The sequence below is a fragment of the Pocillopora damicornis genome, chromosome 1 (assembly GCF_964200805.1).
Source record: "Pocillopora damicornis chromosome 1, jaPocDami1.2, whole genome shotgun sequence".
NCBI lineage: Eukaryota > Metazoa > Cnidaria > Anthozoa > Scleractinia > Pocilloporidae > Pocillopora > Pocillopora damicornis.
In genome coordinates, this window is record NC_142670.1 from 1,166,198 (window position 1) to 1,179,797 (window position 13,600).

The 13,600-nt window shown below is 39.2% G+C and overlaps 2 protein-coding genes across 5 annotated transcripts in view; one reads left to right on the plus strand and one right to left on the minus strand.

Moving 5' to 3' along the window:
• The window catches only part of LOC113669457 (TATA box-binding protein-associated factor RNA polymerase I subunit A), a 48,604-nt gene extending 35,514 nt beyond the window's left edge, over positions 1 to 13,090 (plus strand). For 2 of the 3 annotated variants that reach the window (XM_027185487.2, XM_089207235.1), the window contains exon 6: positions 7,368 to 8,229. In XM_027185487.2, the coding sequence (XP_027041288.2) occupies positions 7,368 to 7,573 (206 nt within the window). In that variant the 3' untranslated portion in view covers positions 7,574 to 8,229. Of the gene's footprint in view, positions 1 to 7,367; positions 8,230 to 8,736; positions 9,025 to 12,755 lie in introns of those variants that run through there. The other variant, XM_089207240.1, reaches the window with a different exon arrangement.
• Positions 451 to 2,266, minus strand: LOC149051225 (uncharacterized). 2 transcript variants are annotated; one of them, XM_089207218.1, is made up of 2 exons: positions 935 to 2,266; positions 451 to 898 (listed from the first exon to the last, which is right to left on the minus strand). In XM_089207218.1, exons 1-2 carry the CDS (start codon positions 2,064 to 2,066, stop codon positions 570 to 572), a joined length of 1,461 nt encoding a protein of 486 aa, XP_089063344.1. In that variant the 5' UTR covers positions 2,067 to 2,266; the 3' UTR covers positions 451 to 569. The 2 variants fall into 2 exon arrangements, with proteins under 2 accessions (XP_089063344.1, XP_089063346.1); XM_089207220.1 differs by having other exon boundaries at positions 452 to 892.
• Positions 13,091 to 13,600: the final 510 nt, after the last annotated feature.

Consider the following 13,600-nt stretch of genomic DNA (forward strand, 5'->3'; position numbering starts at 1 on the left):
CCTTGTTAAATGTAATAGCATGATCATTTCAATTGTAATGCCTTCTTATCCCAACGTTACTTTGTTTCTTTGCTACATTAGCGAACACTGAACTACTGCTTGTACTCTAGATACGACAATCAACCACAAAATTCCCTAAACCAGATAACATTAAACATAATCCAAAAAATCATGTGTCAATTCACGAGTTTGCTCATAGAGCACTTTGATCCTTTTCCTTTTCCTTTTCCTTTTCCTTTTCCTTCTCCTTCTTCTTCTTCTTCTTCTTTTTTTACCCCTTTTTCTTCGTCTTCTTTTACTGCTGATAAAGGAAGCTGTTTTTCTTTTCCTTTTCCTTTTCCTTTTCCTTTTCCTTTTCCTTCTCCTTCTTCTTAATTCTTCTTCTTCTTCTTTTTTTACCCCTTTTTCTTCGTCTTCTTTTACTGCTGATAAAGGAAGCTGTTTTTCTTTTCCTTTTCCTTTTCCTTTTCCTTTTCCTTTTCCTTTTCCTTTACCTTTACCTTTTCCTTTTCCTTCTCCTTCTTCTTCTTCTTCTTCTTCTTTTTTCACCCCTTTTTCTTCGTCTTCTTTTACTGCTGATAAAGGAAGCTGTTTTTCTTTTCCTTTTCCTTTTCCTTTTCCTTTTCCTTTTCCTTTTCCTTTTCCTTTTCCTTTTCCTTTTCCTTTTCCTTTTCCTTTTCCTTCTCCTTCTCCTTCTTCTTCTTCTTCTTCTTTTTTACCCCTTTTTCTTCGTCTTCTTTTACTGCTGATAAAGGAAGCTGTTTTTCTTCTTCTTTTCCTTTTCCTTTTCCTTTTCCTTCTCCTTCTTCTTCTTCTTCTTTTTTTACCCCTTTTTCTTCGTCTTCTTTTACTGCTGATAAAGGAAGCTGTTTTTCTTTTCCTTTTCCTTTTCCTTTTCCTTTTCCTTTTCCTTTTCCTTTTCCTTTACCTTTACCTTTTCCTTCTCCTTCTTCTTCTTCTTCTTCTTTTTTTACCCCTTTTTCTTCGTCTTCTTTTACTGCTGATAAAGGAAGCTGTTTTTCTTTTCCTTTTCCTTTTCCTTTTCCTTTTCCTTTTCCTTTTCCTTCTCCTTCTTCTTCTTCTTCTTCTTCTTTTTTTACCCCTTTTTCTTCGTCTTCTTTTACTGCTGATAAAGGAAGCTGTTTTTCTTTTCCTTCTTCTTCTTCCTCTTTTACTTCTTCTTCTTCCTCTTTTACTTCTTCTGTTTTTACTTCTGATAAAGAAAGCAGTAAAGGGTCATGATCAAGTGCCTTATTGAGCTGATCCGACGTGAACTCCTCACCTTCGAGTTCTTTGTGGAATTTAGAAAGATCAATAGCTTCCACATTCCCCTCCTTTTTGGACTTGGGTAAGATAAAGAAGTCGACTTTCTTTGCCTCTTTTATCCTCCTCGAGGTTGCTGTATATTCAGGAACTGTGACACAATCTTTGACGAACTGAGAGCAGTTAAAGTCCACTCCGGCTATGATAAAGCACTTGGTAGAATTGTGTAATTCTGCGATGATTTTGCAAATTTTAGTGGCCATATTTTTTACAGCACCTTCTCCTCCACCCTTTCTGATGTTGTGGTAAGATACGAAAATTATCTCACGCTCTGTAGATATGTGTCGCAGGTGAACAACACAAGAACGTTCCTTTATCCTATCTCTGACTGGCACTCTTTTCCCTCTCAGAATTATTACGTCATCCTTAAGGATCACCTTTTCCAAAACTTTATCTAGGTTCACAGGTGATGGGTCGACTTTCTTAAATGCGTCCTTTTTATAGATCACCATTGCCTCTTCCCCGTTACCAGCCGCCTCGAAGATGTAATCTTTTTCAAGTATCACGTTGTATTTTAAGAATTTGACGATGCTCTTTTTGGTCTCTTGCAGTAGCATAACGTCCGGCTTGATTTTTCTAATCGCAGTCGTTAACATTTGTTTTCGGGCCTTTGCCTGGCTTAAACCGTTTATGTTCCAGCTGAGTACGGTTGTAGTCAAACTCTCTTCTTCTTCACGAGCTACATGAAAATTTTCATCACGATTAGGAAGTTGGTCAATATCGGTTTCGACATTCGCCGTCATTCTGTTGTAGTGATTGAAGCCTGAAATATAAAACCTTCAGAGATGAATTGTTTAGCACAGCTCTTCTCAAATATGTTTGCCTGTATTTCGAAATACTACAGTCAAACCTCGATTATCCGGACTTGTTGGAACTAGACGAACTTTCAGCGATTACGCTTCAGTCCTAATAGACATACGTTGCGCTGTGTAGCTTGTTTATCTTGCATACCACGCCGAACGAGCCAATATAGTGTGAAATCTCACTTAGCAACAAAGCAATACAATACAATACAATATTTATTTGCCATATACGACATTTACCCATGGAAAAAAAAATGAAGAAAATTGATGACAGAAAATAAATGGCGAGAAAACCTGAAAGAAACCACGAGGCTTATAACAAGTCAGGTTTTCTCACTTAAAATAACTAATCTTATATTAGAATTACAATATGGACTTATGGTAATTAACTTTGACCGCGCACACGTACACACACACACACACGCACACACATATTAAGTAAGTTAGTTAAGAATTACTGCCTTACAGAAGCTAATACTTAGAGAGAAGAAATTCCTTAAGCTTTCTTTTAAAAGAAGCGGAGGAGGGAGAACTAGTTATGTCAGAATTTAACGAATTATAAAAGTTTGGACCTTGAAAGTAAATTGAAAACTTCCTGGTGTTCGTTCTGCACAGTGGCAAACGGAAGGACTGAGCATTCCTAGTATTATAATTGTGGATTTGACTATTCAGTAAAAAAGAGTTATTGAATTTGGAAGGGAGTGTAGAGTTCTCGAATGAAAACATAAAAGTACCTAATTGAAACGAATGGATATCATGAAATTTTAAGAGTTTAAGTTCCTTTAAAATAGGGCCAGTATGGGCAATGTATGTAGAATTGCTTACTATTCTTAACGCACGTTTCTGTAAGGTTACAATTCTTTGAAGGTTTGACTTATAGGTACCAGCCCAAGCTAAATTGCAATAATACAAATATGGAAGGATCATAGAATTGTATAAAGTACGAAGGGAGTGAGTGAGTGAGTGGAAAGCAACTCCAAGCCAATCAGACCTCATCCGAATGTTCTTGAACCTTTTCAGACTTTGTGGCAAATTTTAGCCAAACCTAAGTATCCTATCACGAAAGAACAACGAACCGACGCTAGTTATTCTATTCCGTGCAATGACTGTGATCTCGAGCATATCGGACAGACCAAGTGTCAAATGAATGAAGGGGTAAGTTTCTAAAGAAACTGTGGTGCTGCGTCGGTGGGAGAGTATAGAAGGTAATTTAGTGTTAACAACTGGGTTGAAAACGTAAATTAGCCACCGTAAAGAGTAAAAAAGCTGACGTTTCGAGCGTTAGCCCTTCGTCAGAGCGATTAGAAGAATTGTGGGTTGTGTATGGATTTATATGTAGAAAGTGGAGCTACGCCATTGGTGGGAATATGATGACGAAAAAACAGGAATAAATTAGTTGAATGAAAAGCGCTCGTTGATTCCGTGGGGATTAAGGGTGCCGATTTGAAATATAAATTTTTGTTCTAGTGTTTTACGGCTTTCCGAACTGCCTAGATGTAAGGAAAGGCCGCAAACTGCCATATGCTGTTTAGAATGATAAGGAAGATTAAAGTGTCTAGCGACTGGCTTGGATGCGTCCTTGTCATTTATTTCCACATCGCGAAGGTGTTCTCGGAATCGGTCACCCAGTCGTCTTCCTGTCTCGCCGATGTATAACTTATTGCAATAAGTGCAAGTTATGCAGTAAATAACATTGGCGGAGGTACACGTAAAGTGATCAATGATCTTAATGGATCTTTTGGGTCCCGATATTTTCTGTACGTTGTGAATGAAAGGACAAGTTTTGCATCGTGAGCGAGCGCATTTAAAAGTTCCAGATTGGTCATTGGTTAGAAATGAACTCCTGACTAAAAAGTTGCCTATGTTTTTGTCACGTTTGAATGAAATAAGTGGGGGTTGCGAAAAGATAGTGCCAGTCTCTGAATCGTTTTGGAGTAATTTAAAATTTTTAAGAATGATAGATTTAACTGCGTGGTTGTGAGGGTGAAATGTAAGAGTAAATGGAATGCGATCCGTGTTCTTCTTCTCGGCCGTTTGTAGTGCTGCCTGTCGATCGATTTGTTGGGCACGGTGGTAGCCCGCTTGAACGACAGAAACAGGATAGCCGCGTTTATCGAAAAACTGGCACATTGCCTCTGATTTTTCGGAAAAATCAGAGTCGTCACTACATAAACGACGAAGTCTGAGAAACTGTGAAAAAGGTATGGAGTTCTTGACGTGTGATGGATGTGAGGATGAATACAACAAGTAACTATGTGAATCTGTAGGTTTGTAGTAAACACTAGTACATAAGCCGTTGCCTTCAATTGAAATTTTGATGTCTAGAAAAGCCAAAGAATTGTCGGAAATTTCCCAGGTATATTTAAGAGCCGGATGAAAGGAATTGACGGCGGTTATAAATTGAGTGAGCTCCTCTTTGGTAGAGGAGGTAGCGCCGATGCAATCGTCAATGTAGCGGCCGTAGAGTTGAGGTTTTGGGCCGTGGTATTGGCTAAAAAATTGATGTTCGATAAAACCTACAAAAAGATTGGCGTAGCTGGGTCCCATTTTAGTACCCATGGCCACGCCATTAGTTTGTTTGTAGTAGTTACCACCGAATGAAAAGCAATTGAGTGTGAGTACTAGTTCGGCCATACGGAGTAGTGTAGCAGAGCTAGGTTCCTTAACAGTGCGTTGATCGAAAAAATGTTTGAGGGCCCGGAGACCTTCGTCATTGGGAATGACAGTGTAAAGAGATGTTATATCCATGGTGAAAATAAGTTTGTTAGTTTTTCACCATGGATATAACATCTCTTTACACATTTCACCCTCACAACCACGCAGTTAAATCTATCATTCTTAAAAATTTTAAATTACTCCAAAACGATTCAGAGACTGGCACTATCTTTTCGCAACCCCCACTTATTTCATTCAAACGTGACAAAAACATAGGCAACTTTTTAGTCAGGAGTTCATTTCTAACCAATGACCAATCTGGAACTTTTAAATGCGCTCGCTCACGATGCAAAACTTGTCCTTTCATTCACAACGTACAGAAAATATCGGGACCCAAAAGATCCATTAAGATCATTGATCACTTTACGTGTACCTCCGCCAATGTTATTTACTGCATAACTTGCACTTATTGCAATAAGTTATACATCGGCGAGACAGGAAGACGACTGGGTGACCGATTCCGAGAACACCTTCGCGATGTGGAAATAAATGACAAGGACGCATCCAAGCCAGTCGCTAGACACTTTAATCTTCCTTATCATTCTAAACAGCATATGGCAGTTTGCGGCCTTTCCTTACATCTAGGCAGTTCGGAAAGCCGTAAAACACTAGAACAAAAATTTATATTTCAAATCGGCACCCTTAATCCCCACGGAATCAACGAGCGCTTTTCATTCAACTAATTTATTCCTGTTTTTTCGTCATCATATTCCCACCAATGGCGTAGCTCCACTTTCTACATATAAATCCATACACAACCCACAATTCTTCTAATCGCTCTGACGAAGGGCTAACGCTCGAAACGTCAGACCAAGTGTCAGTTTGGTATATGTTTGAAAGAGCATCAAAACGCGGTCTTCTTTTGCAAAAAGGAAAATTCAGCTTTGTTGGAATACACATGCCTAACCAACCATACAATTGGGTGGGATAATTCTAAAATTATCACCGCTAATCGACGTTACCACCAGCGCCTTTGTTTGGAAGCTTAGCATATCAACTCCGCCCACGCTTCTTTAATTCGTGATGATAGCGGCTTACTTCCTGACGCCTATTTACACTTCGTCAGAAAAAAGTGCAGCTAATCAGCGAGCGTATAGAAGGACCTCTTATTGTAGCGGTTAGATCACCCCTGATGAAGGCACTAGACAGGAGTGTCGAAACGTTAAGTCTATGATTGTAAATTCTCGGTTACATTCATTAAATCTTCAAACCAGAGTGGCATCAAACCATGTCTGATTGTCCACCTGGTTGCCATGTGAACTTGAATATATTTTAGTTACAACGCGTGCGATAGCCTGCAGGGCAGGCGTAATTTTGGCGAGCGAGTGCTCAGTAATTTCATAACGAATATTATAGCCGCCATCTTTGATTTTAATGGCAGCTGAAGGCATGGGAGAGAAATAAATTTGTACCAATGGGGCGGACGACGGTCAAAAATAAGGAGAGGGGTGGTGGTGGAGGATTGAAAATTTCTCCCTTCCCTCGTCCCCTACTCTCACCGTCCATTCTAAACAAGGCCGGTCGGATAACCGATCGCTGGCTTGTAACGTTGGCTCGCCTAGTTCCAATTTTGTCATGAACATTTATTAGTCATAATCAAGACCCGTAGCCATATTCTTTTTAAAACTACAGCGTTGAAAAGTGGACTAAGGGCGAATTTTTTCGCTTTCAAAAGTAAAAGCAACGCTCGCACGCGTAGCCCGCGGAGCAGGCGTCTTGAGATAAAGTCCGAATAATCGAAGTCTGGATAATCGAGGTCCGATTGTATTGCTATCACAGACTGATACAAAACCATGGCGCAACCTCCGGTCAACTAAGCTATGGTAATTTGTTTTACCGTTTGGCATTCCTTCTCGTCTTAAAGTTACTTCACTCTTTGTACTCCCTTTTGATAATGAGGCGCCTGCGAATGGGTTGATCAATTCTTTGCGTAGCCGCGTCGCATGTTTTAAATGAATAAGTACGGTAATCTTCCAGCTGTATCATAACAGCATGGAGTGTCATATCGATCGTCGATATATTTTTAAAATCTTCCCGGTGACTGGGTCACATTTGATAAGCATTTCGAATGCGTCATACAATTTTGTGAATTTATGACCTTTGGTATAAAATATCTTAGCTCTTGGTAGTTTTCTAACAGCTAGTTGTAGTTTGATATGCCACAAAATCAGAGTAGCTGCTCTAACAGCGTTTTTAAGGTACTTAATATTTCACTAAGTAGCAGACTGTGCGCGGTCACCAGCATGGTCGAGTTGGTTTATGACAAAGATTACTTCGTGAGTTGACTGGGTTGATGAACTTATTAACCGCGTGACCGGTTTTATGGGATGGTAGACAAAAGCCCATCACTCATTTGGCTTCCAAATTGCAGAGTTTTCTCAGCACTTTGCAGGGAAGCTTTTTCCTTTTTGTCGCCTAAAGGAAAACTTGAGTCGAGTTAGAAAGCAAGATGGTGATTTTTAATTGAACTTTGGACTTGAAACTCTTGCGCATATTTTTGATGTGATATATTTTCTTTGGTTCCAGGAAACCCTTTCACTCAAGCTGTGAGGAATCAAGAACCACAGGAAAGTGAATTAGAATCGTCTTCATCTCACAGAGATACAGGATTACCAAGAATTAGAAAAACAGTCAATAAAGAGCAGTGTTCACCCCGGAAAAGGAAAAACAATGACGATAGGTCCTATAAATCCAAAAGAAGAGTCCTTTGTGGACAAGTATTGGAAAAATGAATTCCCAGATCCGTTTTATTACTGTTAATTGTTTTCAAGTTTTTATTCTAAGGGTACGACGTGTACTGTAAACAATTTGTTAGACAATTTGTAATTGATAAGTAAACAGGATACCCATACTTGAATAAGCTTTGTGTACGAAAAGTCTAGACTTTTCTTTACCCTACATTCGTTTCCTTTTACAAATTTCTATGAGCGTTTCACTTTTTTGGCATATTTAGCGAGACAGTCATTGTTTTTTACGTTTTCCTTAGATATTTTGCGCGGGAAATTGGCGTGCAGCCGGCTAGGAATGATGCCTTTGCGCATGCCCGACGCTTGACCGCTGTCTTGGAGACGTGTTAGTGTATCGGTACGTCGGCACTGAACTGTAGGGTTAAGCCCTACCTAAGAATACTGTAAGGATTTCACACCACTGTATGTTTTGCGAACGGCAAACAGTAAAAAATTGAGCATATGCTTGGTGCCATTTTACGTTGCTGTGGTTTGTAAAACACCACGTTTAAATAAACGACAAACCAAAAATCATGAACCCTGTTTTTGCAGTTTGAACATTGAGTTATCAGTTTATCTTTTTAAAAATTTGCTGAAAACTGTCCCTATTGCAATTCTATAACAAAAAAATAAAGGTTACCAACCCATTGTTTGAGGAATAAGGAAGATGGTAATTTTTTTCCTCGTTGCATATGAACTTCGTAATGTCCTTTCTCACTAAAGAGTCTCTGTGGCTCAGTGGCATCGGAGCGCAGAATCCGAAAGTCTTAGATTCGATTCCTTGAAGGGGACTGAGAAGGTTCTCTTTGCCCCACGCTCATGAAAAGACGCAAAAAGGTTTTTTTTTCAAAATTTTTGTCAGGTCTTGCTCAAACACGAAGGCATGGTATAAAAGGAGGCTTCCCTGAGAAGGTTATGATTCATTTGTCAATCAAAGGTCGATGAGTGAACCGTATGGAGAATATGGATGATGATCTCAGGGTTTAAAAGGTTAAAACGTTTCAGTCCAGTTTTGATTCTTTAACTGTTGTTAAATTTTGGATGGTAAGCTCTCACTGTTGAGATTTCAAAGGACCACTTGTGTGATATTCTTTCCTTTGATTATACTGATGCATTATCAAACAACAGTTTATTTGAATTGGTTTTTTTGTGCTCTGTTTCTTTTGCAGATCAATCAAATGGACTCGTAGATATTTTAGGAGCGCTTTTTGTCAAGCACGACCATGCAGCATGTCAGTTTTGTGTCACAGCCTGGAGGAAACTTGCTGCTGCTCTCACCCAGTTCTGCGCGGCTCATGATACAAGGGAGTTAAAGATATTTTGGGACGAGCGAGCTGATTGGTGGCCACAATTTCACTTCCGTCTCAGTCTCGTCCCTAACAAGGATCACGTGTCTGAACTGGAATGGAAACTGACACATTATAAGGCAGAGGCTGCCAGGTGGCTCCGTGGACAAGGTACGTGTTTTGTGTGCACATACAAGCGTTTCATTGTGCGTTTCATAATCACTCTTGTCTAGAATTTGGGGAAAATCTTACCGACAGGAAAACACTACAATCCTACAAACTCAACTACTTTATTAAACAACGAGTAATAATCTTGATAAAGAGCGACTCCTAAACGCAGTACAGTACTTATCGTTAATAAACTTAATTAAGCCCACCACAGTCTGTATCTTAAACAGTCGATCACTCCCGACAACAGCAACTACTACTGCTACATAACTAAGTCCTTATATGTATTCACTACGTGTTCTGGAACATTCCAGAAGCTTACAAATGAGCTATTTAGTAGTATTACGAAATAACTGCGTGACTCGATGAAATGTTCTAGAAAGTTCTATGGTACTTATGTTAGTATGACTAAGTAGTCTTGAGATTTCTAGAAGCTTATATTTACAACACTAATTACTCATAACAAAATGAAGCTATGAATCCTCGGTGGTAAGCTTTAACACTATGGCTAACAAGTTACCTATTACTTAAGATAATGTGGGATCTCGTGGAAATTGAAAATAGGCACCTATACAAAACACAATGAAATCGTTACTGAAAATATAATTTTCATGGAGGTAAAATTAGGCAGCTAATGAAGATGATACAGTCAACGAGGCCTGTATTTAAGCAATAAATCCTTAATAAAGGATGCACTCAAGGTTTTTCCTCTTCTTCTTCTTTATCTTCTTCTTCTTCTTCTTCATCTTCTTCTTCATCTTCTTCATCTTCATCTTCTTCTTCTTCTTCATCTTCTTCATCTTCTTCTTCTTCATCTTCTTTATCTTCTTCTTCGTCTTCTTCTTCTTCATCTTCTTCTTCTTCGTCTTCTTCTTCTTCGCCTTCTTCTTCTTCGTCTTCTTCTTCTTCTTCTTTTCCGTTTACTTCTTCCTCTTTTCCTTCCTTTCCTTTTCCTTTTAATTTCTTTTTCTTTTCCTTCTTCTGTTTTTACTTCTGATAAAGAAAGTAGTAAAGGGTCATGATCAAGTGCTTTATTGAGCTGATCCCGCTCAAACCCATCACTTTCGAGTGTTTTGTCCAATGAAGAAAGATCGAAAGCTTTCACCTCTTTCACTTTCCAATTCTCTGTGGACTTGCTTAAGATAAAGTAGTCGATCTTCTTTTTCCTCCTTGAAGTTGTTGTATAAGAAGGAACTTCGATAAGTTTGCTGTCGAAAGAAACATTCTCTAAGTCGCAGTTGAAGTCCACTCCGGCTATGACATAGCACTCGCTAGACTTGTGTAATCTTGCTATGATTTCGCAAACTTTAGTGGCTATATTTCCTCCATGGTTTCTGATGTTGCGGTAAGATACAAAAATTATCTCACGCTTTGTAGATATGTGTCGCAGGTGAACAACGCAAACACCATTCTTTATCATCTGTCTTTCTGGCACTTTTCCCCTTGTCAGAAATTTTGTTTCATCTTCAGGGACCACCTCTGCCAGAAATGTATTTAGGTTCACAGGTGATGGGTCGACTTTCTCGAATGCGTTGTTTTTATAGATCACCCTTGTCTCTGTCTTGTCTTCAGCATCCTCGTAGTTGTAATCTTTCTTAGGTATCCCGGCGTCTTCGAAGAATCCGTCGACGCTCTTTATGGTCTCTTGCAGTAGCATAACGTCCGGGTTGATTCTGCTAATCGCACTCTTTAAAATGTTTTTTCGGACATCTGCCATTCCTGCTCGGCCTGACCCGTTTATGTTCCAGCTGAGCACTTTTATAGTCGAACTCTTGTCTTTAACGCCACGAGAAAGTGGCATTCTGTTGCATTGATTGAAGCCTAATGCGATCACTGATACAAAACCAGGTCGCAACCTTCTGTCATCTAAGCTATGGTAATTTTTTCCCGTTTAGCTTCCTTCTTGTCTTAAATTTACATCACTCTTTGTTCTCCCTTTCGGTGCTAAGGCGCGAATGGATTGGCTAGTTCTCTGCGTCGCCAGTTCACGTGGTGTAAATGAATAAATAATCTACCAGTTGCATCATCAACAGCGTGGATTGCCATATCGATCGTTAATATATTTTTTAAAATCTTCCCGGTGACTGGGTTACATTTGACATGCATTTCGTGTGCGTTGTACGATTTTGTGAATTTATGACCTCTGGTGTAAAATCTCCCAGCTCTTAGTAGTTTCCTAACAGCTAGTTGTAGTTTGATATGCCATAAAACTAGAGTAGCTCTTTTAGGAGGGTGGCATTGGGACCTATTAGAAACCGCAAAACCGTAGAAAAAATCATCCAAAACCGAAAAACCGGAAAAAATTCGATCAAAACCGAAAACCGTATGCAAAACTGTCTGAAACCGATACATTTTCAAATCCTAGTTAATAAAACCCTGATCGATCCGATACAGTGGTGACAAGTGAAGCATACAGAGTAAACTACACTAATTTCATTACAGGATTTATGAATGCTATGGACTTCGCATTCGTATCTTCTAGTATCTGCTTAAATTAACAGCTGCTCTCTCGAGGACCCCGAGCGTGGTCTCTGCGAACTCAGCAGCTGGTAATGGAGCCTAGTTAATTACGGAAATTCGCACAAAAGTCCTCTATAGGATCGCAATTTTGCAGTCGCAAAAAGCTTTAGCTCTGGAAAGTTTCATCAAAAATCCCTAATCTAACATTTCCATTTGCGAACTAAGACCTGAAAGTTTGGAGATTCTATTGGAATATTGAATCATTCAGTCACGTGTGGCCTGTAACTTGGTCACCAACTTCAAGGTGGCGTTGATAAAGAAACTCTGGCAATGTTCTGTGCTTAGCCGTACCCTACGTGTAGCTGTACCATCCCCTCCCCCCCCCCACCTTGGGGGAGGGGGAGGGTACGGCTACACTTAAGCTACCTAAGGATCCCTGCGATATTTCAATTGGTTTGTCGCGCATTCCTCTCAATAAAATTGGCGTTTAGCGGCTATTCGAGATCAGTGGAGGTGCGTAATTGCCGCTCAGATCGAAGAGAAACCGGAACCCAAATAGGTCAAATAGGAAAGACCGAAAACCGCATCGGATATCAAATCCGAAAACCCGTTAGTATTTTTCACAGTGATCTTTATTAATTTTAGATGATAGCGCCATGACATAATTTTGCTTGATGAGAGTCGCGGTTTAGGTTGCATGTGTGTGTGGTTCGAACTAAAGAAAAATACAACAGAAACTAACATTAACCTAACTAAAAATGAAGCGATTGCAGGGAAAAATGAATACGAGACCTACAACAATGATACATACAAAAGATAAACAACGGAAATGAAAAAGAAATAAAGACTTACTTTGGTCTAGCTCCTAACGATAGCAAATAACTTGTAGCGATTATCTAGCAGCGATGATTGTGTAATAATCATTAACTTACGAAAGACTTATTGATAAAAATGAACCGGAACAAAAACGATAATAAAGTGTGTATTAACTAAGCGTATCGAAACTAACAGAGCTTAGATACCTAATAGTGAGTAGCAGACCACATGTAGAAACTAGAATGGTTGGTGAACAAAAGCCCGTTTCTCATTTGACTTCCAAATTGCAGAGTTTTCTACTTTACAGGAAAGCTGTATTTCGTTTTCGTCGCCTAAGGGAAAACTTGATTCGAGTAAGAAAGAAAGATGGTAATTTGTTACTAGACTTTGGACTTGAGAGCTAATCTGTTGAAACTCTTGCGGATATCTTTGATGTGATATATTTTCTTTGGTTTCAGGAAACCCTTTCACACAAGCCGTGAGGAATCAAGAACCACAGGACAGTGAATTAGAATCGCCTTCATCTCACAGTGACACAGGATTACCACGAATAAGGAAAACAGTAAATAAAGAGCAGTGTTCACCCCGGAAAAGGAAAAATAATGGCGATAGGTCCTATAAATCCAAAAGAATATTCCTTTGGGGACAATCATCGGAAAAATAAATTCCCGGATCCGTTTTATGATTGTAAATTATTTTCAAGCTTTAAAGAAACTTTTCATTTACACGGCCGGACACTGTCCTCAAAGAACTCCTTATTTCTCTTTGAAATATATCAATTTTCCTTGAAAAATTTTCTACCTTTTTTAGAATCCTCAAGCGCTTCTAGAAGTGAACAAATTTGAACGTTGTCCGTTTCGCCAACTCTGCACACGCAGTACGAAGAGATCCAAGCGTGACACTAAGAAAATTTTTTTCGAACTCTACCGGCACGGTCTTTGAATAACTTAACGTCTGGCAGTCAGATATTTTTTTCATATTTCTCTTTGAAAAATAATAATTTCTATTGGAAAATATTTTATTTTTATTTAGAATCCTCAAGCGCTTCTAGTAGGTGAAAAAATTCGAATGTTGTCCTTTTCGCCGACCCTGTTCCAGAGTACGTAGAGATCTAAGCGTGACACTTAAAAACATTTTTCTTCGGATTCTACTAGACAAAATTCAAAGTACCGTAAGGAAAGTATAAAACGACGGACGGCGAATGTATTTACCCTAAAACAATTGACTATATGTCCAGGATGGCTCTTGAGAAAGACGATTTTAGAAGGTCTTCAGTAATCTGGGAGTTTCGTGTTACGGGAAA

Excerpts from the sequence above, each read along its gene's own strand:
- LOC149051225 (XM_089207218.1), bottom strand. The coding sequence starts at position 2,066 with ATGACGGCGAATGTCGAAACCGATATTGACCAACTTCCTAATCGTGAT. Across the intron at positions 899-934 it reads AGAAGAAGGAGAAGGAAAAG|GAAAAGGAAAAGGAAAAGGA; the intron begins GTAAAGGTAAAG and ends GAAAAGGAAAAG.